Source organism: Lissotriton helveticus, chromosome 3_1 (assembly GCF_964261635.1).
Source record: "Lissotriton helveticus chromosome 3_1, aLisHel1.1, whole genome shotgun sequence".
NCBI classification, from domain to species: domain Eukaryota; kingdom Metazoa; phylum Chordata; class Amphibia; order Caudata; family Salamandridae; genus Lissotriton; species Lissotriton helveticus.
Genome location: NC_136061.1, coordinates 70,617,808 through 70,645,324, shown reverse-complemented (window position 1 = coordinate 70,645,324; position 27,517 = coordinate 70,617,808). Strand labels below are relative to the sequence as shown.

The 27,517-nt window shown below is 43.8% G+C and overlaps 1 protein-coding gene across 1 annotated transcript in view; it reads left to right on the top strand.

The window, feature by feature from the left end:
• The window catches only part of RUFY4 (RUN and FYVE domain containing 4), a 435,544-nt gene that overhangs the window by 326,788 nt on the left and 81,239 nt on the right, over positions 1 to 27,517 (top strand). Inside the window, exons 4-7 of the mRNA XM_078679261.1 lie at positions 5,631 to 5,756; positions 17,029 to 17,135; positions 18,920 to 19,063; positions 26,494 to 26,554. Coding sequence (XP_078535387.1) covers positions 5,631 to 5,756; positions 17,029 to 17,135; positions 18,920 to 19,063; positions 26,494 to 26,554 — 438 coding nt within the window. The remainder of the gene's footprint in view (positions 1 to 5,630; positions 5,757 to 17,028; positions 17,136 to 18,919; positions 19,064 to 26,493; positions 26,555 to 27,517) is intronic.

The window sequence follows — 27,517 nt, the reverse complement described above, 5'->3', positions numbered from 1 at the left end:
TCCATACCACTACACTGTACTCTGTAAAAATCTACTCTATGCCACTGCAGTCTGTTACCTGATTCCACCACTATACTCAAAACCGATATGCTCTACTGTGGTGTAGTCCCTATATCCCTGATAGGCTCTGCGCATTGGAATAATATACACTAAAGTTTTGGCATAGGACTGAGGTCAGTATGCCTCTATCGAGTACATTAAACGTAATTACTTGTGTGTGCCAGCTAACTCAGAGGTCACTAGAAACTTCTTGAATGAACAAGATGGGATTAGTTTCTGACAACAGCATAAACATGACAACTTTGTTTCCCTTAGAATCGGACCAATGTCAGAATCGTTGAAACAATAGATAACAGTTTCACTCAGTCAATTGTGCATGCTTCGTTTCCTACAGAGTTACACAGAAAAAGATAGACGGGCGTTTTCAATAAAAAGGGTTTATTGAACATTCTTATTTCTTGTGCAAGAGATTTGAGCTGCTACAATCGTAAGACAGAATGCGAAGTATAATACGTACAGCGTCCGCAGTAAGATTAGATAATACTGCAATAGCAGGGTTTGTAGCTATGACATATATTCATAAAAATACATACATAAATACCACAGGCTAAAATACTCATCTGGTGCTTCTAAAATAGGCTAGGTACACTGGGGTAGGACTAAGTGTAGTACGAGGGAAGAAGTTGGTGCTGTTTAGCTATAGTCTAGTTTTGCTATAGTTACCAAGATTTGCCAAAAGTTCCTCTAGGTTCTAGTCTGCTCCATAACTTAGAATAAGTGAGGTGGGAATCTCTTTCTGGGTCTCCATCTCTAACACCCTGCAAGGGGAGTCAGAAACACTGAAGCTGGATTCTCTGCGAGCAGAATGGCAGCGTCTGGCCAGTGCGTCAGGCGGGAACTTGACTTCATTCCGAGCTTGCTGTGGCGAACTATGTCGTGCAAGTAGGCAGCCGAACCGTGGGCCATGATTTGCCATGGCAAGTGAAGGTATATTTATACCTTGAAGGTGTTTAGAAATGCCAGTATTGAGGTAAAAGTCGGGCATAAGAACGTCATGAATGACCCCTAAGGAATAGATGTTCATGCATAATAAATGAGTTCTTGGAGAAATCAATATCCAAGCAAGGGGAAGTCCTAAAGGCTTAAGAGTCTGGTTTTCCAAGAACTCGTGACATAGATGAACGAATGTAGGTGACCATGCCTGTATTTGGTTAGCATGGAGATTGCCTAAGTAAGGGCTGGATTTCTTTGCCTAAATATGTGCAATGCGAATTGTGCCTGTATAGGGTCATAAATCGGGAAACCTACATACAGCATCTAAATCGACACACAACACCCACTCCACTTTCCTATGAACGACATTACTAAATTTGAAACATGCTAAACATATATAAATTACAGCTACATATGAAGTGCTAAAAACATGTCTAAAATACATCTGAAAAAATACATTAAAACTTTTGCTATGCATATAACGCAATGCTGCTGTACAAATTATAGCAATGTTTCATTTCAAGCATATATTTACAGCGAATGCTAAATGAATGAACATACATATATATATATATATATATATATATATATATATATATATATATATATATATATATATATATATATATATATACACACATTATGAAATGGCACATAAATACAGATGAAAAAGGGCCGAAACCATTTCATGTCAAGTTAGATAAAACAATTGTTATTGACAAGGTGACATATTGTCTCTAAAACTGTGTTCAAAGAATTATGTTCTCTATGAATAGTTCTACTGTAAGCAGATTACTTTGCCCCCAAAAAATTAATCATAGGAAAAAGTTCCAAGTTTAGTCTTTGTTTTGAAAAAAATGAATGCCAAATTCAGAGTCTTCCCAGTACACACTGTGTGCTGAATCAAGTCAGTGTATGGGGATGGAGAAAACATGAAATCTTCTAATCCTATAGACAAAAAGTCATCTACTGTTGTAGGTGAAAGTTGGATTACCTCGTTTAGAAGATGAACCGCACAGAGATGAGAAGCATCACCGTCAGCATTGGTCGCATCAGCAATGTTCGTATTGGATGTTACCTGCACGGGACAACACAGAGCATGGGCCGTTACCGGGTCCAGCAGAGTATCGATATTCGTAGGCATGACTGATGGGAGTGTTAGACAGATGACTGGCACGCATTCTTCACTGGAAAGCAGGCAGCGTAGAACAGGTAAAATGCAATATTGCCAGATTAGTCTGAATGACAGAAACCATGTGGTATTTAATTGTCATAGACGAGGTAGTCCTAAAATTTGGACGATGTGCTCACGACACTTCATCCCCAATAGAGCTCACTCTATGGTGCTCGAAGTGACGCTGGTGATTTGGCTTGCCATATCGTAGCAGTAGGAGCAAAAATGGGATTGCACGAAGTTGGGAAATATACCGAGGACTGCTTGAAACGGTGCTAATAGTCCTGAACACACAATCTTAAATAGATGTACAATACCGCTCGTATCAGACATGTTTAAGATACGTTCCAACATTTCTGAGAAATGTTTAGGGCAGTTTGTATTGAAAAGGGCATGTATCTCGGCAGAAGTCCTTGCGACTTGTAGATCATAGGTTTCTTTGGCCGAGGTCAGTGGCATAGTTTGTTGTAAAAGAATGGCTTTCATTCTGCTTAAAGTATCAATTCGTATAGAAGAGATGTTCAGTGAAGGCCATAAAGGCGACTCCCTGGCTGTCTTGGTTTGTGGAAACAATACTTGCATACAGCAAGTGACCCTGGCTGAAACAGTCACTAGATATGGGATACCGGGTAACATCCTATCTTAAGTGAACAAGACACTTAACCTCCATGCACTGTTGCTGGTGTGGTTCTAGGGCTAGAACACCACTTTCTTTTCTACAAGTTTAAACAATAAATAAACATACTATATCTCATACATTTTCACACATATGTGTTTTATAACTTCATAAATTTTTCTCACATATACCTTCATAGGAAGTATTACCATTTTCTTCAATTAAAGCATAAACAATAACATACAATTCACAATTCCAAAATCAACATCTTCTTTTTTATACAATCCAATTGATCATACTCATGAATACTTCAAAGATGATTCCCCTCGGTGCCCAATGCCCTCATTCAAAGGATGCTGATTGTCGGCATAACAGGGGATGCAGTTAAGTAGGAAGAAGCTTTTCTAGCTAATAGAGCATCCAAGTATGCGTAGACCCATGTTTCACTTCCGTCCAACCTTTGCTGTGAGGGGTCCCACAGGGCTCTTCATTCAGCCCCAGACTATTTAATCTATATGTACGCCTCCTAGCTGAAAATGTATGTTCACATGGTCTTGCCTTAATATCATAAGCAGATGACACTCAAACCGTCATGGCTCTTACACCTAATGTCAGCTGAACTACTGTCTTAGGGAAATTACTGATTGGATGTCTGATAGAAGGCTGTTGCTTAACAGTGACAAAATTCCAGTGAGCCAGATTAGCCTTATCAGCCCTTCATTGGCTACTAATTCTAAAAAGAATTCACTTTAATGCTTTATGCATTGCCCACCGGGCCATCCATGGAAAAGGCCCATTCATTATTCGGAACCTTCTCACCAGATATGCTCCAGTAAGGTCTCTTCGATCAAGTGATCAGGGACTCCTAGCATGTTGTAAGACTAAAAGAATGAGGAGCAGAGGCCGCTCCTACGCATTCCTTATGCCCATGATCTGGAATGATCTCCCAACCTCCCTCAGATGTCAGCAGTCGGGCGTTTGCTTCAGGAAACTACTAAAAGCTCACCTCTTCTCAAGGGGTTTGAGGTAATTGGTCTCTGCACAACACCATGGTGGGTTTGTTTGCAGTCAGCACGGGCGAGGTCTGTTGGGTAGCCTTGTGCTATATAAAGACGGATGAATTAAATTGAACTAAGACGTAAAGAAATATTAATTTTCCTTTAAAAATCAAATACTTGATTTACATACTTGCTAAATGACTTAATCAATTTAAAACGTATACATATAAATATACATTTTAAAACATTTTCCACCCATTCTTCTACAAACGTAATAGCCACAAAAGCTATATTAATGCCAACAAAAGTTAATTAAATACTTGAATTATGTTACAAACTAACACAATTATTGCAATAAATGCTATTATAATCCAGCTAAAAAAGTAAAAATATTTCTATTTAAAAGTACATATATAACTGTATTGTATATGGAAAAAAACTTACAAAGAAAAAATGATATACTAAGATATGAAAGAAAACAATATTATATACATTGATATATTTAACAAAGTAAAAAGAATGATATTATTACCTGTGATATTATATCCCCCAATTTTCTGAACATGATCCTGACATCACAATATGTTTTTCACATTATTATTGCCCAATGATATTCCTGAACCAATATTAAAGTGCAACACCCTTAAACAGTGCAGATGCGTACACTGAACATTATAATATATGCTTGAGTAGATTATAGACCAAATTATTGAAATTTGGAAAGAGACTTCCAAACAGAGAGTAATGCTTCAGAACCTGTACTTTTTAACACTTTTGTTCTGAAATGAACATTCTGCACATTGTTTCTTGTGAGACTTTAAGGTGTAGAGTGTTTCAAGTGCGTTTTCCCGAATGAAGAGAAACAAGTATTTTTCAGTCAGTATTTCTCTCTTGATATAGAATGATCTCAGGTAGTTTTTATAAGGGACTTATTTAGTTGATTTTTAAGCCTAGTCATTCCTCACACCCAGTGGAGGCTATCTTCACACTAACTCACTCGCACAAAGGTGATGGTAGGAATGCGTGCAAATAGTCTAACCACTCACAGTCATTCGGGTAGCATTCCAACTCATCAATTTTTCTTCCATGTGCCGATGAAAACAAAGACCCATCCTATTCAAATCAATACTGACCTTGCTCACCATGAGAACAGTCCATTCCAAACCGTTAGACACGGTCCCTCTAGAAGGGGACACCAGCACTGGCTACTTAGGGTGTTTCATCGATCACACAAAAGGTGATGGAAGGAATGCTGTCAATAGTTCTAACCACTGACAGTCTGTCAGTGTAATATTCCAACCCATTGCTCTATTCTGAAAGGCACTCATTGACTTCAGGACAATTATTCAAATGTGTTAAGTTTGGAGGTATGAAGTTCTTTCTATTTTTGCATGAATGGGCTTATAAGATAATAAGCAATGCATAAACCAAAATACCCATGTAGTAAATTTGAGATTAATTTGAGTAACACATCTGCTGCATGACCTCATGAAGTCAACTGATATTGTTAAATACCTGTGCAGTGGTTCTAAAGTAGACATGAAGTGGATATCTGAGATGCTATAGATAAAATAATGAAAATCTAAGAACACATTAATGCATGATCATCCTTACATGATGCAACTGTAAGACCTGGTAAAATAGTAAACATTTGGAATTCCTCATTAAATAAATAACATCATTTGTAATCTAAAGTGATCACATAGACCTGATTTAATGGATTACCTGAGTTGACATAAAAGAGACAAAACCATTGGATAACGTGTTTTTCCACTGAATCTATTTCATCCCAAAATCTGTATATTATATTAAGTTGGTTACCATTTTATTTTGTTCCCCAAATATTAAGTGTGACCTAAAGGAGAAGAAAAGCTTTTTCGGAACAAAAAGAGACTACTGGGACTTTTTCAGCTTCCGCTTCAGCAGGATTAAAGGAGGACATAAGGGAATTGAGTTTGTCAACTCGGTGACAGAGGTAAAAGTCCATTATTTGACAATTACGTCTTTTTTATTTGATGTCTGTTATATATTAACAATATTGATGCAAATGGAATGTGGTACATCATATCTATCATCTATGGTGTAAGGGCCCCCAGATGCAAAATTAAAAGAGGGGAGTTAAAAAAACAAGAGACAACAATTGCATCAACTGCCCATCTACATTGTCCGCCCTTTGCCCATGAATTAATACAACTCAACTACTACTTAACATAAAGATAACTTCTAATTGAGGATTCATCCACATCCAGCTGTGTCAAAGTTCTGGTGCAATACTGCGCCCTTATTCCCTTAACATATATGATGGGTCAGTGGGTGTAGATCCTGTATATCGACTACAGAATATTGTGGGACAAAATATTAACAAGTATGTATAGGTTTTCTATACCTAACACTATATCAAGATAAGTAGATGTGGAGTTAAGAAATATAAATCTATACTTCTCCATAGGCACTTACTTTTCGAAAATGTGTCCCTCGATATTTTGTTCACGAAATTAGTGTGCCAGAATATTTCCGATATTCCAGACCACAATTGTGTCAGTGACAACAAGAGCATGGTCTATACTTATAATACAAAGAGACTTGAGTTCGTATTCGCTGACACCAGCTTGTGAATTTTCTTGATCTGTTGTCCACAAATAAATTTGGTTAGAGAACTTTATGGTCTCATTCCAAGTCAATTAGGCACAATCATGTTTTTCACCGAGTTTTGCCCATTACAGAATTAGCACATATAGTGCTGACTCCCAATTTTTGCTCTAACGTTTTCACCTGGAGGAAACTGGGCTTGGAAAATAGTGTGGTAGACGCAATAATGCGCCAAATATTATCACAAATACAATTTTCGCACATTAGTCTGCTCTAGGGACTTATTATGAGTCTGGCATTCCCTGGACCAACAGACTCGCGGTGGCATTCTCCTGTCCACCCTATTATGACTGGGGTGGTAGGGCTGCCCTTGGACCACCGCATCCACAGCAACCACAGGGGTGCCACCATTCCCTGGTGGTTACACATTGGTCCTGAGGCCTTACTAAACTCGACAGGCTGCTGCAGCCCCCCCAAACATATTACAAGTTTCCTCAATGCTACACTTTTCATGGCGGTGCGACCACCATGAAAGATGTGGCGGTGTGGAAACAAAAGGAGCCCTACAGATCCCCCTTGTGCCTCATGTCATGTGGATGCACACAGGGGGCATGCACACCAGTACTTGCACACCAGTAACAGCAGCAGTCCATGCCGTGAAGGGACTGCTTTTGACGCTCCGAATTGCGGTGCCTATTTTATAAGCACAGCTCCGGGAACGCCAAAGAAAATCCCGCCAGACAGGAGAAAACTCCTAATCCGGTGGGTCAACCATGAGTTTGGCGGTGCTGGAGTGGAGCGGTCCTGCTCCCGCACCGCCAAACTCATAATAAGGCCCTTAATTTCTGTAACAGGAAGTATTGGACACAATACCCAACCTGAGACGCTGTGCAGACAATATCTAAACAGTGATGATTTTCAACCTGTTACTACTACACTAAATGTAATGAGGACTTTTACCACCCCCCAAAATGAAGGAAAACACATGTCTTAGATTGCAAATCCGGAGGAAAGTCTTTCTGGATGAGCGTTGCAGGTATAAAGATTTAGCCTTCATGGCACCTCTTGGTAGGGTGTTTGTCGTAGACTGGATCCTCATGTGCTCCAATCACTGTGGATGAATAAAGTCGCCCTAAGTGACGGGATTTATGTTAATATTTAGGTATTTCTGTAATAAATGTGTCAATATTTGTTTATATTCAAAATCAAGGTCCTGCTCAAATAATCCACTTCAGTATGATTAGTTTCTTTCAATCAAAATATGGTATGGTATGTTAGTTTATGATCATTTGTGGGGTGTTTTTCGATGGGTTAATGTTGTGTGGTAGTTTATGACATGCCAGAGGCATGTTATTTCAAAATACTTTTTCAAACATTAAAGGCATCATTAGAGTTTGGTGGTAAAGGGAAATCTTTTTTTGGAAGAAAGTGTTAAATCTTCTGTTGCAAGACTTTTGTGTAGTAAATCTCCTAGTGCAAGACTTATTTGGCATTGGAATTGGACAATTGTTAGGCAGGATTATTTCTGCTATATGTATAGTATATTGTTACAGGTAGTCAGAAAAAATCAATTTGATCAGGAGAATCTTGTGACAGAAATTCTTCTGCAACACAACATCCATGGCACACGTAAATCTTCCTTTGGAGTGATTTTTTTTTTTAAGTAAATTGTTGTAATCCTACCTCTTATATAGTCTTTCAAATGTCAGGTGGTATTCCTGCTGCCTCACTTTAAAAGCTACAGTAGTAAGAATCACACAATTAGTTGCTTTGGGACCATTTTCATACACAACACAAACTCACACTTAGCAGCCCCACTTCCTACACCCAAAACCAATGTTCAACTGAGCCTTTCTACCCCCAACCCATCTCCTGTTCAACAGGTAGTAAAATAAAGGAATAACGTTGTTTCTGCTATGTTATCTGATATTTTATGTTCTAAATCTATCTTGCATTTTAATGTTGTTGGTATAACATTTCGTTTTATTATTGTTAAGCTTTGTTATTTTTATGTTATACTATTATTTTATGTGGCTCTACTATACCATGCTATGTTATATTAGTTTATGCAATGTTTGTTTGGTTTTGTCATATTATGTTAAACAATCTGCTTACACACCATTAAGATGAGACAGCAGAGTTCAAAGTACATCCTTTGCATTCGTTCTATTTCTTGAAAGATTGAACGAATATTTGAAAGCAATTTGCTGCATCAATAAGATAGCTTTGCTGCCTTTGTTTCTATAGTGACTATAACTGTCCTTTGCAACCATTAAGAACGGTTTGGGGTTTCCTTAGGCCCATTTCTTTCAGGCAGTTGTCCCCTGTTCTTCTGTGCAGTAGGAGGGAGGTAGCAGAATCTAGTTGATAGCTGTGTTATTTGTGGCTGAGGAATTTAATTTATAATTCTTGATAAACAACCAGGTTATGCAAAGTGTTCTAGCACACACACCTTTAGCCAATGGAAGCCAGCAAAATGAGCATAGAGCAGGAGAGCTAAAGTCGCTGTGCTGGGTGGGGCAGGAGCATGGTGTGGTATTTTGCCTGCGTGGGGGGATGGGCATGGAGGATTATTTGCAGCACATATTCAGAGTTGATATGTGAGGGACAAGTTGATCATTGACAATATGCCTTGCCCTTTTGGGGCAGTAGACAGCCTAGGTGAATATAACTCTTGGTAAGCACAGAAGGTATAAACGGGATTTTGACATGAAATGAAAAGTTTTGTGAGTCATTGTCTTGCGTTTCAGAGCACTATGGAGAAGTGGGTGGTGGGCCGAGTAAAATCTAGCCTTACTTAGTTGTGGAATTGCATAGAAGATTATAGGTGATGATATGACTTTATTTAGATGGTTTGGGGCTATCCAGAGGGATGCCACCAGAAGGAATCTGCTGGTTAGGGATGGCATGATGTTAGAAGAAGAGGAAGGGGGCTGGAGGGTGGACAGAGGCAGAGGATGAGTGGGGGAGTAACATGGAGGGGAAGAAGTGGGAGGAGGAAGAGATCCTCATGTTGCAGAGATAATATATAACATTTGTGTCCATGCCCCCTGCATCAGAGATGTGGAGATGATCCATGTGAGGGCTGCTAGCTGGATGTTCCGGAGATTAATCCGCTCGAGGCTAAGGGACATCACTGACTGTTGAGCATTAAGGACTCACCAACTGGAGCTTGCAGTACGGGCCTCTAGGAGGGCGGAAAGAGGCAGAGTTACCAGCTACAGCGGCGCAGCGGGACTGCGAGTCCCAGGTTTCCAAGCGGCTGCTGAGACGCCGCACCTGGAGACTCTTCCCAGCTGGCCGCGCCTCCTCCTCTGGGCGTCTCCTTGTTTTGCCTGGGCTGTTAAAACCGCGCCTCGCGGCCCCCGCTCCGCGGGCGCCGCTCGAGGCTAAGGGACATCACTGACTGTTGAGCATTAAGGACTCACCAACGGGAGCTTGCAGTACGGGCTTCTAGGAGGGCGGAAAGAGGCAGAGTTACCAGCTACAGCGGCGCAGCGGGACTGCGAGTCCCAGGTTTCCAAGCGGCCGCTGAGACGCCGCACCTGGAGACTCTTCCCAGCTGGCCGCGCCTCCTCCTCTGGGCGTCTCCTTGTTTTGCCTGGGCTGTTAAAACCGCGCCTCGCGGCCCCCGCTCCGCGGGCGCCGCTCGAGGCTAAGGGACATCACTGACTGTTGAGCATTAAGGACTCACCAACGGGAGCTTGCAGTACCGGCCTCTAGGAGGGCGGAAAGAGGCAGAGTTACCAGCTACAGCGGCGCAGCGGGACTGCGAGTCCCAGGTTTCCAAGCGGCTGCTGAGACGCCGCACCTGGAGACTCTTCCCAGCTGGCCGCTCCTCCTCCTCTGGGCGTCTCCTTGTTTTGCCTGGGCTGTTAAAACTGCGCCTCGCGGCCCCCGCTCCGCGGGCGCCGCTCGAGGCTAAGGGACATCACTGACTGTTGAGCATTAAGGACTCACCAACGGGAGCTTGCAGTACGGGCTTCTAGGAGGGCGGAAAGAGGCAGAGTTACCAGCTACAGCGGCGCAGCGGGACTGCGAGTCCCAGGTTTCCAAGCGGCTGCTGAGACGCCGCACCTGGAGACTCTTCCCAGCTGGCCGCGCCTCCAGGGCCTGACTAGCTACATCTTAACCTCCCCAGCCGCGCATCGCGGGACGCGCGCGGGCGGGCGCCGGGCTAAGCCCGGGCAAAGGGCGGGCCGTTTTAGGCCGTTAGAGGCCGGTAGAGACCGGACCGGGCCTCCCCTCTAACGCCCCCGCTAAACTGCCCTATTACTTACCCCACAATGGCGTCCAGAGCCTTACGGAGCAAGTCTGCTCAACAAGGTGTAAGTACTCTGGAAAAATTTTTCCCCAAGGCGATTTCCCAAACTAGTAAATGTCACCTAGCCACGGACTCTCACCTGGAGATGGGTCCCGAAAGTGTGTTCCTGGACCATGGGGAATCTCTCTCAACTGATGTTAGTACACCCATTCCTGTGGACGTTACCCATATGTCATTATTGGACAGCATTGATCAGACTATTGAGTCGGTCCTCCAGCAGCTAAGAACTCCTTTAACGCAGAGGGATCGAAACTCTTCACGGCCATCTGGGACTTCTGACCATTCTGCTATTTTGGATAATATGGGATCAGACACGCCTGAAGCGGGACAGGCGGTCCTGCTTATAGACCCTGCAGATAGTGGGGTGGTACAGCCTTTAAAAAGGAAAAGGCCCAGGGAAATAAAGAGGGCTAAAAGGGCTAAAATTGATATAACTGAATCATCCCTCGAAGAAAGTACAGATATTTCGGTTTCCCCGGAGCTTATTTTATCTGGGTCTAGGCCGGATCTCACGGCCTCTCCAGTTCCTGTGCCACTATCATTGTCGGCGGGCCCATTTATCTTCGGTGGGGTATCCTCTAATAGTACAGATACAATAATCAATTCGCTTACAGTTATTATTAAGAATCTGTTAATCCCCATCTCAGCCAGACTGGACGCCATAGAGAATCTACTCCAGTCCCTGGAAAACAACCACACTAGGAAAAGCCCTGGTTTAGCTACAAATGTTCCCATAGCTACCGGGGTTCCACCTGGGAATAGTTCACTTCCCTCTGTATTGCCCCAGGTCTCCAATAGGGTAGCGCTGAGTACAAACGGTGCGTCTGCTTCTCAGACGCGCACTTTGTTACCTTCAGCGCCCAGGCCCCCTGTTCCGGCTCCCAGGAGATCCAAGCCACCCCCTGCGCCGCAATTGGCGCCGCAATCAGGGGCGGTAGTGGGTTCCATAAATGGCCCGATTGATGGTATCGCTCCCCCCCCTGATAGGCGTAGGGTGGTTAACCTGCCCCCAGAAGCAGTTCCATACACGGCAATTATGGTGGGAGTTCCTGAGCTAACTGGTGGTGTAAGGGAGACCCAAGACTCTCTACGTAACAAGGTTATAAGCTGGCTTAGCATTAATAGGCCGCTGCCTCCAAACTTGAAAGGTGAGGTTCTGATGGTGAGGAGGATTCCATGGATTGGCCCTACTTTAAAGAATAGGGTAGGGGATTGTATCATTCTAAGTTTCAAGAGCCCACATGTTGCAAATTACATCTGCAATTGGCTTGTAAGGCCTGACAAGTCCAAAATTGAACTTGTACCCCTCTCATATTTCTACCCTAGTGATAGCAACACGGTGGTAGGGAGTGAGAAGGGGTGGACTAGGGTAGGCTTTGCTGTAGATGGCTCCCGCTATAGACCAAGGCACTCTTTACCACCTGCCCAGGCTAATTTTATACATCATAACAGGTTTTCCTGTTTGGATCAGGTCGATTGACCACAAACCAGGGAAATCTTGGCTGGTCCTGGGAAGATGGTGGATGATGTGCAAAGATGTGTGGGATCGGGTATAGTCCCTGTGACTGAACTCACCCGGCAGGATACCGCTAAAGAGCGAATGGTTGACACGGACGATAGTCTGTGCCAACTGGGACCCTCACCTAATACCGGGCCTGCCCATATTTTGCAAACTGGGGCGGCGGAGTTGGCCGGGCCTCCCGCCATCGCGGTCTGCGGCATTGGTCCCCTAGACGCTAATCCATCCATGGTCACTCCGCGACCTCCTACCGGAGGCCAGGGTAACCTGCCACCTGACCCAGGGTTGAGAATTCTCTCCTGGAATGTGGCAGGAATTGCAAACAAGGAAGGCTCTCCTGAATGGGATTACCTAGTAGGTGGATGTGATATACTCCTCTTCCAGGAAACATGGGCGAGGGTCACCCAGTCTAGGAGAGGGTTTGAAGTATTTGAAATCCCTGCCAAATGGGGTGGGAGGGGGAGGCCATCAGGTGGCTTGGCAATCTGGATTGCGAGTCATACTGGGTGCCAGGCGGAACAGGTTTACACATGTTCACAGGACATCCAGTGTGTTCGGCTCACATGGCCTGGCAAACCTCCGTGGGCCATTGTTAACGTCTACTCGCGACCAGTGGCCTCGCTAAATGAATCACCAACCCTAAATGATCTGTCTTCCTTTTTGGGTCAACTTCCGGGAGATTTCAAGGTGGTGCTTGGAGGAGACTTCAATTGCCACTTTGAACCTCTGGAAGGGTTACTGGATGGTGCCCTTACGGCCGAGGATGACCACTGGGGGGTTCCACCCTCGTCTTCTCCTCACCCCAAAGCCTGGTCCCCTCTAGCAATACAACTCATGTCCCTTACCCTGAATTGCGCACTGAGGGCGTGTAATGGTCGTACCCCTTCCGATACCCCCTCAGTGTGTACCTTCAACAGGAGGGGCCATGAGTCGAGGCTAGATTACATCATGGTGGACATTACACTCTGGCCAAAAGTCCTCGACTTCAGGGTAATAAATAGGACAGATAGTGATCACAACGCCCTTTGCTTAACCACTTGGCTGCTAAGGCACCTCTGGCCCCTCAATGTAATTTCCATTGAAATCAATGGAAACTCCATGACGAGTTACCCTTGTCATTAGCACTGAAGGGGTTAAATATCCTGTGCCCCTTGCCTCCGACGGACTTATCCCCAGTTGATCAAGGGGAAGACACGGGGGATTTGCTCCTCACAACAAATAGGCGCCGGGTTAAGTGGGGAAAGCTGGTGAGCTCAGAAGATGCCATTAACAAATTATATGAGCTGGCACTTCCAAGGTACATGGAGGTGGACGCACTTCTGGATGAACCGAGAACCCCAGATTATAACAAGAAACTGGGAAACATACATCAGGATTTAGTGAGGGATTTGGCTGAGGTATTCCATCCGGTGGTCCCAACTCGAAAGAAAAAGACCCATGTTCCCACCTGGTACACCTCCGACTGTAGGGCAGCAAAATCTGAGCTTATTGCTGCAATAAAAGAGGGGTCCGATAAGGCCAATGTACGTGACCTTAGGAAGCACTATAAATCAGTGACGGCGACTGCCAGGACCGAGTGGGATTGGAACCACTGGCAGGACCTTCATGATGCCCTAAAAGTTAGGGACTCCCGGAAATTTTGGGCCCTTGTAAACAATGGGATAGGGGAACTCAATAAAGCAATTGAACCTAACATAGCCCCCGTGGTTTGGGAGGCCCATTTTGGGGCACTCTATCAAGATACTAATTCCTGCCCAGACGTAGAGTTGCAATTGCCCTTGGGTTCTCAGGATTTTGGCATGGAATTATCCCTGGGGGAAGTGGAGTCTGCCTTAGAGCATTTAGCAGTGGGGAAGGCGCCAGGTCTGGATAGGATACCCGGGGATCTATTTAGGCATCACCCGGACATCTGGGGCCCATACCTTCTCATTCTTTTTAATGCCATTCTCGGAGGTATGGCGGTCCCTGGGTCGTGGCTGGGGGCAGAGATTGTACCTATCCACAAGAAGGGATCTACTCTGCTCCCCGCCAACTACAGGCCTATAAGCCTAATAGACGTGCCCCAAAAGCTCTTTGCGCGCCTCATTTTAAACCATCTCCTAGACTGGGTCGAGGACAATGACATCATGAGCCCCCTCCAGGCTGGCTTCAGGAAGAACACGTCGACCATGGACCAAATTGTTCGCCTCCTTCTCCTGTATTGGAAGACGGTAACGTTAGAGGGAGGTCGATTGTACATGGTCTTCGTGGACCTGAGGTCAGCCTTTGACCTAGTCCCCAGGGGGAAGCTATGGGAGGTTCTGCAGAAGCTAGGAGTACCCCCCCACCTCCTTAGTATCATCATTAGGCTGCATGAGAACAACTTTGCGCAAGTGAGGTGTGGGAGGGATGGAAAGCTCTCGGGTAAATTCCCGGTCCGTCGAGGTGTCAGACAGGGCTGTGTTCTGGCTCCGACACTGTTCTGTCTGTACATTAACAGCGTCATTCAACATCTTTACGCGGTTAAAGACAATGACGCCCCGGTTTTGGCAGGAAGGAGGGTCCCGGCAATAATGTTTGCCGACGATACCCTCCTTCTTTCCAAATCCCCTATGGGGATCCAGAGGATTGTGGACGGTTTTGGCCATTTCTGTCGCCAACATGGGTTGGAGGTGAACACGGAAAAAACTAAGTTCATGATCTTCAACCCCCCCACCAAAACTAGACCCAATCCAAAACTGGGGGAAACTAGTCTCGAAAGGGTCTCGACCTTTATATATCTGGGGGTATCACTTCAAGAAAACTTGGCATGGGACTCCCAGGTAGCAAGATCTAGGTTGAAACTTTCCCAGTTATCGGGCGCACTCTTGAAGGTGTCCAATAAGTCCACCTTCAAGCCCGTAAGCCCGGCTTTGGAAACGTATAGGTCCCAAGCGAAGGCAGCAGCCACTTATGGTAGTGAACTGTGGGGACACAAAGCAGGGAAGGTTATGGCAGGGGTGGAAAATTGTTTTCTGAGACGCTTACTTGCTCTCCCGCAAGGCACACCTCTCCTCCCCCTAAGACTTGACCTGGGCCTTTCCTCTATTGCTGAGGATCTACGGTCGAAACCTGTGATGTTCTGGCACCGGATATGGACCACCGAGGAACTGCATCATTATAGGCAGGACCTTATTCATGTCATGAGGCTGAATGCTAACTGCAAAATTCCTTGGCTGGCATTTATTAAGTCGGAACTGTTTAGCCTGAATCTGCCAGACTTGTGGGATGATCCAGCTCAGGGCTGTCGAAGTATTTCGCGTAAAACCCTTGCCCAGCTGTACAAGAATAAAAACCTTGTTGACAGGGTCAATGCTCATGATAGTGGCACTTTGACGGGACGTTTTATGGAATCCAAAAATTCTTATGTGTTTGAACCTTTTATGGATTTTATTTATCCTCTCTTGGCGAGGAAACTGTTCCTGCAATGGAGGTTTGGCACACTCCCAACTAAAGTATTTACCTATAAATGGTCGCCAGGGGGTGATAAACTCTGTCCATGCTGTAAAGCCAATGACGAAGATGATTTGCACATAATGTTCTGTTGTCATGCCTACCGGAGCCCGAGGAGGCGCTGGCTAGCTCCTCTGTGTCGGAACCTGGGCTTTAGGAAGTATCTACAGGCCTACAGGGTTATGAAAACCAACACCCAGGGCCACATTGTGTTTGCGGTTTCTAAATTCTTAATGGCAGCATGGATAATAAGGAAGAAAATGTCTGGCTAATTTATACTACTTTGTATTTCTTAACATTGCAGGTCCAGTAGGATTTTTATTGTAAATAGTGTGTTTTAAATGTATGTATTTTCACTGCATCTTTTATGGCCCATGTGGCCGAAATAAAGAATTTTTGGAATTGGAATTGGATTAATCCATAATGGCAGCCAGAGAGAGCTGCAGGAAAAACAACCAGAGCCCTTCCCCATCTTGTGGCCATCACACAGAAACTCCAGGACAGAGTCCATTCCCTTGGCTGGTTTAAACCCTTTTTATCTACTGCCATGTTTTTAGTGTTTTAATCTTTCATCTGTCAATCAGTAAGGGCCTTATTACGAGTTTTGTGGTCCTCCTATGGGCCCGCCACGGCAACAGGAGGACTGCCAAGCCCGTCGTGCGCCCGCCTACCAGATTCAGAGTTGAATCCAGGGTGTAGCGGTGGTCTCACGGCGGTGGTATGCTAGGCTCATAATAGAACCTAACACGCAGACTGCCACCGTGAGAGCGCCAACTGCACGCTCCTGCATGGTGTGGCATGCCCCATGTCATGTATGTGGGTGCAATTCCAGGGGGCACAACATGTGCCCCCTGCATGTGTTCCTGGGCTCAGGAGTGACAGGGGGCCCTGTTAGGCCCCCTGAGTTGTCTCTCTACCACCCTTTTCATGGCGGTCTCACCACCATGAAATGTGCGGTCAACAGGCAACTCATAATATGCCCGGTGGTGCCGCAGCGGCACAGCCAGCATTTTACTGCTTCTGACCGCTGCACCACCGCCGCAGGATCCTGGATCCCAGTGGACACGGAGGTCCTGTGGCAGTCCGACCACCACACTCAGAATAGTGCGGGCGGGCCCTCTGTGGTGGCAGTGGTCGGACCGGTACCATGAGTACAGCGATCTTGTGGACCTTTTTACTCGTAATAAGCCCTTAGTGTTCAATTAGTGCCAATTTATTTTTAAGTAAGTTTTGACAACAAGATTACAATTACATGTGTTTGCCATTTCTAACAAAAATGCTGTTGATGCATTATTTTTATGAAATGTTGTTCTAAAGAAAATGTGTTTTTCCTTTACCTTGCAGCTTAAGACTTCTACTGGCAGAGGGCGGTCCTTCATCAGATACTGCCTGGCCAACCAACAGCTGGCAGAATCTATTCAGCTGGGGTTCATGGAGATAGGGATAGCAAGGTGCTAATATGGCACTTCCTGGGTGCTGCTTTTTTATTTCTGTATTTATAGAAGCTGACAAACTGATTGGTAACATGGGAATGTTGATGAAGATATAGAGACTGATACATGTACAACATGCATGCTCAGAGTTCATTACTGAGTGACACTAAGGTAATGCTCTGCTTCTTATTTAGTGGCATAAAACACTATCCCAGAGATGGCCAATACAATTCATTTTTAAATTATCATATAAAAGCAAATCAAGCTTTCCTTAATCATAACTAAGCCATTTAAACATCTCCCAATCATCCACCTAAGCGGACATCCATCAATTTACTTGTCACACAAATACACCATACTAGAGACATAATATCACTAAACACTCCATAAGTCAAATGCATGGAGCTCAAACGTTCACCGCCCGGGTCAACTCAACTTCTACACCCCCACCCGCCAGCTCAGCTTCGCCAGCCTCGCCCTCCCTACAGTCCCCCGCATCCAAAGAGCGACCACCGGCGGCAGATCCTTCTCCCACCTCGCCGCCAAGACCTGGAACACCCTCCCCACCAACCTACGGCAGACCCAGGACCTACTGGCCTTCAGGAGACTCCTCAAGACCTGGCTCTTCGATCACTAGCAGGACCCCCCCCACACCCCCAGCGCCTTGAGACCCTCATGGGTGTGTAGTGCGCTTTACAAGTGTTTGATTGATTGTATGCTCTGCAGCTCAACACCTACTACAGAGAGTAGATTCAAAAACAGTAGTACAAATGTAGACTCTTACCCAACCCTTAAATTCATTGCCAGTAACCAGGGCTCACTCTACTAGTATTACTGCCAGCAGTCCTACCAGAGTTACCAATAACACTGATGCTGAACCTAGAGTAAATAGTAGATGTTCTAATGAGAGCAAGAATACAAATTCGAGTAACATTGGCATGCATGTACTGAACAGTAGCGCGCCCACCAAGAATATGAGGTGGCAGGAAAATAACACCTCGTAGCTGGTGAGTGAGGCAGGAGTAACATGTATATTAGTCTTTGGGGGTTGGGCAGGAATTACAGATTTGGCAACTTGTTGCTAAGGTAATCCACCACAATATTGAATGTTAAATATTATCCTGCCATAATATAGTGTCTTGAAGATCAACTACTATAATACCATGAAGGTAACTATACATAGGTAAGTACAGATTTACTAGTCTTAATTCCACATCAAAGTATTTATATACCCTCAAGGTATGAGGATGGGATGTTGAGCATAGTAAACCTATAATTACCTATGTATACTGAACTTCTTCATATTCTGTTAGTCAATATTCTGGAACTTATATAAGGGATATTGTAACATGCATCTATTGCAGAGGAGTTGTATGTAAGTATATTGTGAGCGATAATATTGGGTTCTAAATATTGTTTAGTAAAATGTAGTCTCATTGGGTGTAGACAATTTTTGGGACACAGTATTTTTGTCAGATGACTTAAGCAATTATATTCTGGTACCACATCTGCTGAGGGTATGTGGAATATGCTGCCTTTTCATATCACAACTATTCTTCTTCTGCTGCAGCCATAATGATGAAGCTCTGGTACTGTGACACAGATATGTTTACACTCAACACATTTCCAGTTTCAAAATGTTACTTCCTGCCCCATACTAAGTAGGTTCAACAATATTTTGATGCTGGGATTTTGTTTTATAAAAATTCTGGTACACACTACTTTTGTTTGAAGCTACCTTGTGGCTTTTTGTTATATTGCAAGAAATTGTAAAACATAACTTGAGATATCTATCGTTTCAGGGAGTGGTACTATGCACGGAACCCATTTTTAAACCAGTCTATAAGCTCAAACATCATTTCACAACTCTACGAACTGAATGGGATCACCTTCAACCTGGGGCTGAAGAGAGGTGATCTGGAAGCTGCATGGCCAGTGGTACCAGGGTAAGTAGTTAGTCACTGCACTGAAAGAACACTCTGCTAAATATCAGGAAATAAATCTTGGATTACAAAGTTACTATGGGCCAGATGTAGGAGCCGAAATACCGGTCGGTAACGGCCGATTTCGGCCGTTACCGACCGGTATTTAAGAATTGGCATGTAGGGGCATTTATTTTACAGAATTGGTAAATTTAACGAATCGGTAAAATTCGGTATTTAAGAAGTGGTAAAATAGAATTACCTACATCTAGCCCTACGTGTGTTTGACATATGAACTGTAGTGTTGGATCCAGTAAGAAAGTAAGCAACATTATTTTACCTTATACTTGAGATCCAGTAATAATCCCACTAAAAGAGGACCACAGAAAAATAGGTGCAAAGCTTAATCCACTGTGCTTTAAAACACTTTGAGAACTGTTTTGATTTGATTTCACCCTCTGTTAGTAACCTTAATACCTCAACACTCCTGGGCCCTTATGGCTCTACAGAAAATAATTGAATGGAGCTGTCCAAATTATTGTTAGAATGTATTTTAAATAAAATAAGGATATCATTGCTTTCAAGGTAGATCTGTGAGTGTGCTGGTGAAATTTTCAAAGTCAGCCTTTCATCATTCAGAGGTCAGTATTTGATGACCTTTGAACTGGATAAAACTAGCAGATGTTATTTGGAGTGTTTAGAAACAGCAGAAGTGTAGTATGAAACACTTCATAAAACAGACATGTTTATGATTATTGGTAAAACTCTGAGGGCCATATTCTCAAGGAAGTGGTGGAGAGAGGCATTAGCCCTCTTGGCTTAACGCCTCTCTCCGCCACTTCAGAAACGCAAGGCTGCACCCTATTCTCAAGGATATGGTGCAGCCTCGGGTTTCCCCCTGCGATGGAGCTAAGTTTCACAACTTAGCGCCAACGTAGGTCCCCTTGCACCAGAGTGCAAGGGTATCTGCAAGCAGGGAGGTTTGAGTATGTACAGGGAGATGTTCCTTCCTGCACATAAACAAACCTTAAATGCCATGTTGTAACTTACATGTCTGCTGCTTCATGCAGCAGACATGTAAGTTACAAAATGGCATTTAAAAAAAGGGTTTGTTGATGTACAGGAAGGAACACCTTCCTGTACATAAACCATGGCATTTTGCTTTTTTCATGTGTCCTGCACAAAGCAGCACACATGGAAAAAGCAAAAACGAGGAGAAATAAAGCATTTCTCCTCGTTTTGCCACCTTGATACCAGATTTTTCCTGTTCTTAAGTTTGGCACTACCTCTTATTTATGCTGCCCTTGTGAATAGGAGGTAGCGTCAAACTCAATGGGTGTTGCGGTGGAACGCCTACTGCAACATTCACTGCATGCCCCTTTCACACTAAAATCATTGTGAAGGGGGCCCTAGTCTAAAGGCAGCGTTAAGTTGCGTTAACCCACTTAACATGGCTTAACGCTGCCTTGGGAATAGGGCCAAGCCCCTATCACCACAGCAACATTACTGAAAGTGACGTTGTTGTGGTGATGGGGGCTTGATAATATGCCCCTCGATCTTAGATAAAGGCACGTAATTACCTAAGACATGTTCTGAGTGATGTTACATCTTAGAGATAAAAGAATAAAATTCCACTGAAATCATATGAAACACTTTACTGTGCTCAGAATACTGCAGCCTCTCCACCCAACATTAGACAAAATTCTTAAAAAATGGATTGATGTTTCAAGTTTGAAACCAGTTCTTTTAAAACATTATTAAAGAGGCGATTAGTTTATCAATGGTTTTCAACTCATGCAGATCACTGAGCATTTAACAATCAAGGATGCTACTATCCGATGATATATTTATTCATCTAAGCTAGCTTCTACACGTTAGTCTTTCATCACATTAAAACTTTAATTGAGTTCAGCACTGAGCTTGCCCAGTTTGAGATGTAAGTCACAGGAGGGACAGGAGCAAATGTGTATTTGACCAGGAGTACGCTTGAAACTATGACAACATACCCACCCCTACAGACCATGCACGACACCTCAGTATCATCCTCGAGTCCTCCCTCTCCATGAACCCCCAGATCAATGCCGTCGCCTCCACCGGTTTCAACTGCCTACGCATTCTCCGCAAGACCTTCAAATGGATCCCCCCGACTGCAGAAAGACCGTCACCCAGGCACTCATAACCAGCAGACTCGACTACGGCAACACCCTATACGCCAGAATTAACAGAACCCTTCTACACAGACTCCAAACTATCCAAAACACCGCAGCCAGACTCATCCTCGGGACTCCGCGTCACAAACATATGACCCCACACCTACGAGACCTCCACTGGCTCCCTGTGGAGAAGTGGATCACCTTCAAACTTCTCACCCACGCCAACAAATCCCTCAACAACATCGGGCTCAAATACCTCAACAAGAGTTTCCTTCCACGTACCCAAGAGGAACCTCCGCTCCGCTGACCTCGCCCTGGCAGAGGTCCTCCACATCCGCAGAAATAGAACAGGCGGGAGAGCCTTCTCCCACATCGTGGGAAAGACCTGGATCGATCTCCCTGTGAACATCAGACTCTCCCGGACCCTGCACACGTTCAGGAAGGACCTCAAGAACTGACTCTTCGACTGATCCATCTTGAGACTCTCACGAGTGAGTAGTGCGCTTTATAAACCCATGATTGATTGATTGAACATTTAAATATTTACTAAAATTATGTCTCCATTAAATGTATGGTGATTAAGTATGATCTTCATAAAAAAACGTTTTACACATATATTAATGTAGGACAGGTTTTGATGGCTGAATAATGTTTTTCTTACTTATGAAGAATCCCTGAAATATGCATCTGAAATATGACACCGACTTTTAGCAGATGACATGGCAGTTGCAGTACCACCAAGCAGGAGATGAGTTTGATGTTAGCCTGGTCCTTGCAAAAAAAGATAAAGTTTGAGAAATCCATTGGAAGTGGAAGTGAGATAATTATATCATGAGAATCCCAACTTAAATAGCAACTGGGACTCCTTAGCTCTTTTATTAGGAATCATAGAGCAAGCTTAAAAAACAAAATTGACTAAAGTCGTTAAGGACGTTAATTATGCAGTTAAACACAGAGTTCAAGGTGTTTGGGACTACTGTGTTTTATTTTAAAAGAATGAACTCACCAAAGAAGCAGAAGTTCCTTCCTAACATTTTTAGCTGAGAGCTACAAAGCAATTTTATGGAACTGAAATAATTCTTCAGAAGGTTAGCAACCTGGGTGTGAAGTTGGTGGCAAATAAAACATAGTAGGGAACAATATTAGCAACAATAAAGCTTTATTACAGGAAAATGCATCATCAAACAACGAGGCCATTTTGGAAGCCTTTATAAACATTTAGCATGTTCATATAAGGAACAATATCTTAGTTACTGAATTAACTTCAGCTTTTCAACTTCTGCAGAGCGGTTGCACAAGAGCTGAACCTTTTTATTACTCATCATAACATGTCACTTACAGAAAATTATATCTTTTAATTTGGATAAGTTACAGACATGTTCAAGCTTACAAATTGAAATTTGGGATTTTTTTCAAAAGGACCTGCTTCCAGCTTCTGATACCAATATCTCATTGACTTCACTTTCAACTGTCATCTGATCCAGAAAAGTAAGCTTATGCAATATGCATCATGATCAGAACATGGGTGCAAGTTAAAAAAAAATTAATTCAAGCACCAAACCAACAACAGTGCCATTTATCAGGCAGTCCCAACACAACTGTGATGGAACCCCTAGCAAAGTACAAATCTCAGACCGGATGGAACCTGAGAATCATAGAATACATAGATATGTTCCATGATTATACAGATTAAGGCATAATGCATTCTCGTCCTTCCCAATGCAGAAGACAAATAGAGAAAACAACAAATTGAAAAACAAAATAACAAAGTGTTTGCTAATGGGACGAGAAATGAGTGAATAGGGATAACTAGAGGAATCAAAATGTTGGCAAAGGACATCACATAAACCTATAACCAAGCAGGTATACATCTATTCCTACACCCATCACATGCCTTATCGAAGAACGTTGACACACCAATGACCCTGTCCACACCAGAATTCCCCAATCCTACCTGAAGCTCTCTAGGAATTATCACATCCACTGAGGTTGCCCCAATGGCACATTGATGAACTCTAATCAAATATTCCTTTGTCATCAACTTTGGACCACTACAACCATCTTCACCTCCAACCATCATGGGGCACTCTCCACCCCTCAGAAATACTGGCCTCATCCTCCCGGTCCACTTCTGACCATTATCCAAAGCTAGGAAATCCTTACTCACAGCTTTCACTTTGTATGGACCTTTGAACTTGGAAAATGTCCACAGTACCAGACTTCAACCTGACCGAATTCCCTCCAGCTACCGAATGACTGTCCGAATTGTCTTTCATGGTACTTCCCGCCAATGTGACTTCTCCCAACCATGCAGGTATCTTTCTGGTGCTAGGCTCCCTACCTGCAAAGCACTAAAAAGGGGTACGGCCATGACCTCTTTGACAGTGGTGCTCTTAACAGCCATTTCCAAAGTACCCTTAATCAATCTGTTGACTCTCAAGACATCCCTTTGCTTGGGGATTGTACAGCCTGCACGCCTGAAGAAATTCCAGCATCTCCTGCGAAACTGGTCGGATAATATTGTCTATGATGTTTCAGAAATTGCTATTGTGCAAACATGTACCATAACTAGTGGTCCTATTAGTGATTTCCTTTAGAATCTTCACCTCCATCCATTTCCTATGAGTGCCCCTAGCACCATCACCTCCATCCATTTCCTGTGAATATCCACAATGACAGCTGCAAAGTCCAAGTTGCTGGAAAGTCCTCCAGGTGATCCTATGAAATACAGGCACAACCACAGCCGTGGTTCCCAAGGCCCTTCGAAATATCCCATGGTCATGTTATGTTATGATGATTTATCTAGCACGGCTAATCACCCGGTAGGGTATCCAGTCGCTGTAGTAGGCATAGGACTGAGGATAATGAGAATCGGGGTCAGTGAATTTGTCGAAGTGCCAGGTCTTCAGCCTATTGCGGAATTCAAAAAGTGAGGAGGAGGCCCTGATGTGCAGAGGGAGGTTGTTCCAGGTGTTGGGTGCTAGATCATGCCGTGCTGGAACTTCTGTGCATGCACACCAGGGGGAGCCCATGGTGTGCCTACCTGTGTACACCCACAAGGCATGAGGCATGAAGTGGCCCTGTAGGGCTCCCATTGTTTACTCTCTACCAGGATTTTTACGGAGGAGGCACCCCCATGAAAACCCTGGCGGAGAGGAAACTAGTGGGTATGCTTGGCCAGACCATGGCGGTCCTACCAAGCATATGGATGCCTCTAGATCGACGCGCCACCGCCAGGGAACAGTTCTCGGTTGTCCCAGGGTGGCAGGACCACTAGGGTCTTAATGTGGCAGTCGTAAGACTTGCCAACACTGCCTGACCACGAGTCTGGCTGTCCGAGTACCGCCAGTCTTGTAATTAGGCACAAAGATACTAATGTATGGAGGTACTGAATCTATAGCAGAAAGAAGAAGCAAGAAGAAGAGGTGCTGGATACATTCAAGGGAATCCTTTGGATTAATTCTTGGTGTCCTCACACATTCAAAAGACACAGTGCTCCCATGGATGCTGAGTTGGGTTGGAAGCTCCTGCACCCCTTATTTTCATATGCCACCCCACACAAACGTTTTCATGTCTTACTCTCCGCCATCTCCCCTTTATATCATCTCCCTTTTGCCTTTTTGTCAGTGGTTTAGTTCAGAAAGGGAGGATTGTTTTTCTTTTCTGTTCCTGGAGTGTACTGGAATATAAATTGAGGTTATTTAACGTAATAGTTGTTTCACTCTTTACAAACTTATTACATGCGTTTGAACCATCTACGAAGAGAGAAGAGGGTTAGATATATCAGGGCCTACTTTTTAGCATTGTATATAACCACACTGCTCATTGAAGGAAGGTAGCCCATGTATTGTAGCGTCTGGGGTAGCTGCAGCATTTCACATGAATTAATACCAAACTACACCCCATAGATTCCTTTAGCATGTGAATGGAAACTTACCCATTAGTCATCACTATTATAGTATGTAAACTGTATGTCTGTTCCACCATCCCCCCTTTCATGGCTCTTCTTTCTTCAAACCCCTCTGAGCCATCCACTCTCCTGTCGGAGTGCGCTAACCTGCAATGCTTAATTTGTAAAATATTAAGTGCCAGGGCCCTGACCAAGAAGCCACTGCAGCTTGCACCACCCATTGCCCCATCATCGCTGCCAATTACTGTACTAAAAACAGCTACTAACCATCTCTATCGCCTGCAAGTGCGACAGTTCAGATTATTCCAAGTCCCCAAAGCTAAAGGAGGCGGGTATTAGTATTTTTTTATGTATATTGTAATCATAAACAATCGTTGTTTTACTCATCGCTAAATGAGATGAGCAGCACCACAACGTGGCAGAGTGTCATGAGTGTGGTGATGACAATTAAGTGCCAGTGCCGAGCACCGAAAACCACCTGCTCAAATTAAGTAATGCTAATCTGACACCTTCTTCTCATTGTTTTCCTACATAGTAGCCCTTTTCAGTCATCATCCCCACACCTAACCCCTCGCACATCCCCTTGTCCAGCATAATTCACTTGCCTGTCCCTTTTCATGCCCAGACCCCCATTATAGTCTCCTGATACCCTCTTTCTATGCCTTCCCCTGTCATAGGGCCTGATTCACAGAACTAACTTAAGACAAAATCCTAAATTTACTACCATTTCGGTATTCACAGAAGGCACTTATTCATTTCGGTATTCACAGAAGTTAGGAGTCCTAACTTTAGGACACCTAAATGCCTTCTGTGAATACCGAAAGTCTTAAAATTAGGATTTTTCTCAATTTAGTAGTAGTTAACATGGGAGTCCTAACTTTACTACTACTAAACTGAGAAAAATCCTAATTTTAAGACTGTGAGACGACGAAGACTTTAGGTATTCACTCTTCCACTACATGCAAGTCAACGTTGACCAGTATAAACAATAGGGCTTATTTAGGAGTCTGTTTGTGTTGCTCTTGCACCACTTTCCACCAATGTTACTTGACTTTATTAAAAAATAACAAAAATGTTCCTGTTGCCAATGTTAATTTTTTTGCTACTATTACATAGAAAATGGTCATTACTCTTTTCTTCATCTTTCTTTCTCATAGTTATGCATACTTTTTCTTTAAATCCTGTATAAATTGTTTGTCATGTTACTCCTAAGAGATCCTCACTTTCCCCTGGTCACCCGCCCCTACCCCACTCCAGATTTGCAGTCCCTGGAGAGTAAGGCTCTGTTGGACCAGCTGCATCTGTTTTTAGCATTTTATCTCTGTAATCAAACAATATTTGCACAAAATTAAACACATGTTAATGTTTTTTCACAACTTTAATTATTTCAGGCGTTTTCGTGAACCGATCACCAAGACAACTATAAACGAAGAAAAAGCGCCAGCATCACAGGTAAGAAGAATGCAGCAAAATATGAGCAAGTGTATAACAAGGCGTTGGTTACCTGTGTTCAACGATAGCGAGGCAACATGGCACCAAGTGAAAGAATCAACGGGATGGTTAATTTGTGTTGGGTGTTACACAGAAATTCTGTCTCAGGCAGTGCTTTATTTGAGCTGGTGGTTTCTGGTGCTCAGCACCGGCACTTAACTGTCAACACCAGTGCTTGAGACAGTCTGCCACAAGGTGGCAGTGTCTGCCTCATTTAGAGATGACCACAATAGGAGTTAATTATGAATTAAATGAAACGAGTATTACTTGCCACCCAAGCCATTCTTAGAACTTTGGGGGCTTGGAATAGTCTGAATTGTCACACTTGTAGCAGTGTGGTGGTTAGTAGTTGTGTTGTCGCTATCACCGGCAGCATGGCAAAGGCAAAGTGTAGTGCAAGTTGCAGTGGCCTTCTGATGAGAGCCATGGCACTTATATTTTTACAAATTAAGCACTGGTCTCAGGTACCTCCAAAAACTTTCAAAACACAACAGGCCCTATGAACAGCTGGGAAATATTTTCGGTTAATGAAACAAGTATTTAGGAGCGCAGCTCTCACTGCGACTGCTTCTTGGCGCTAAAGATGAAGAAAGGCGGAAGAAGAGAAGGATGACATGACAGAGATGGCAAGAGCAGGTCGAAAGAACAATTTATAGCAGATAAACAGATTTTTTTTTTAACTTTTCCCTAAAGAACAAATAATCTGTGGTGATCCGGAGTGAGTCCAGGAGACTGTTCCAAGGTTGAGAGTCTGGGACAGAGAACGCCTTACCTTAATTTCAAGCACCGAGAGCGATTGCGGACATGTTTAGTGACCGGAGCTTAAATTACGAAGAGTCCTGTCCCATGTAATGCTTGGTAGATTAAACAAAGAAATTTACATAATGGAGCATATTTACTAGAAAAGTGGCAGAGTGAGGCGTT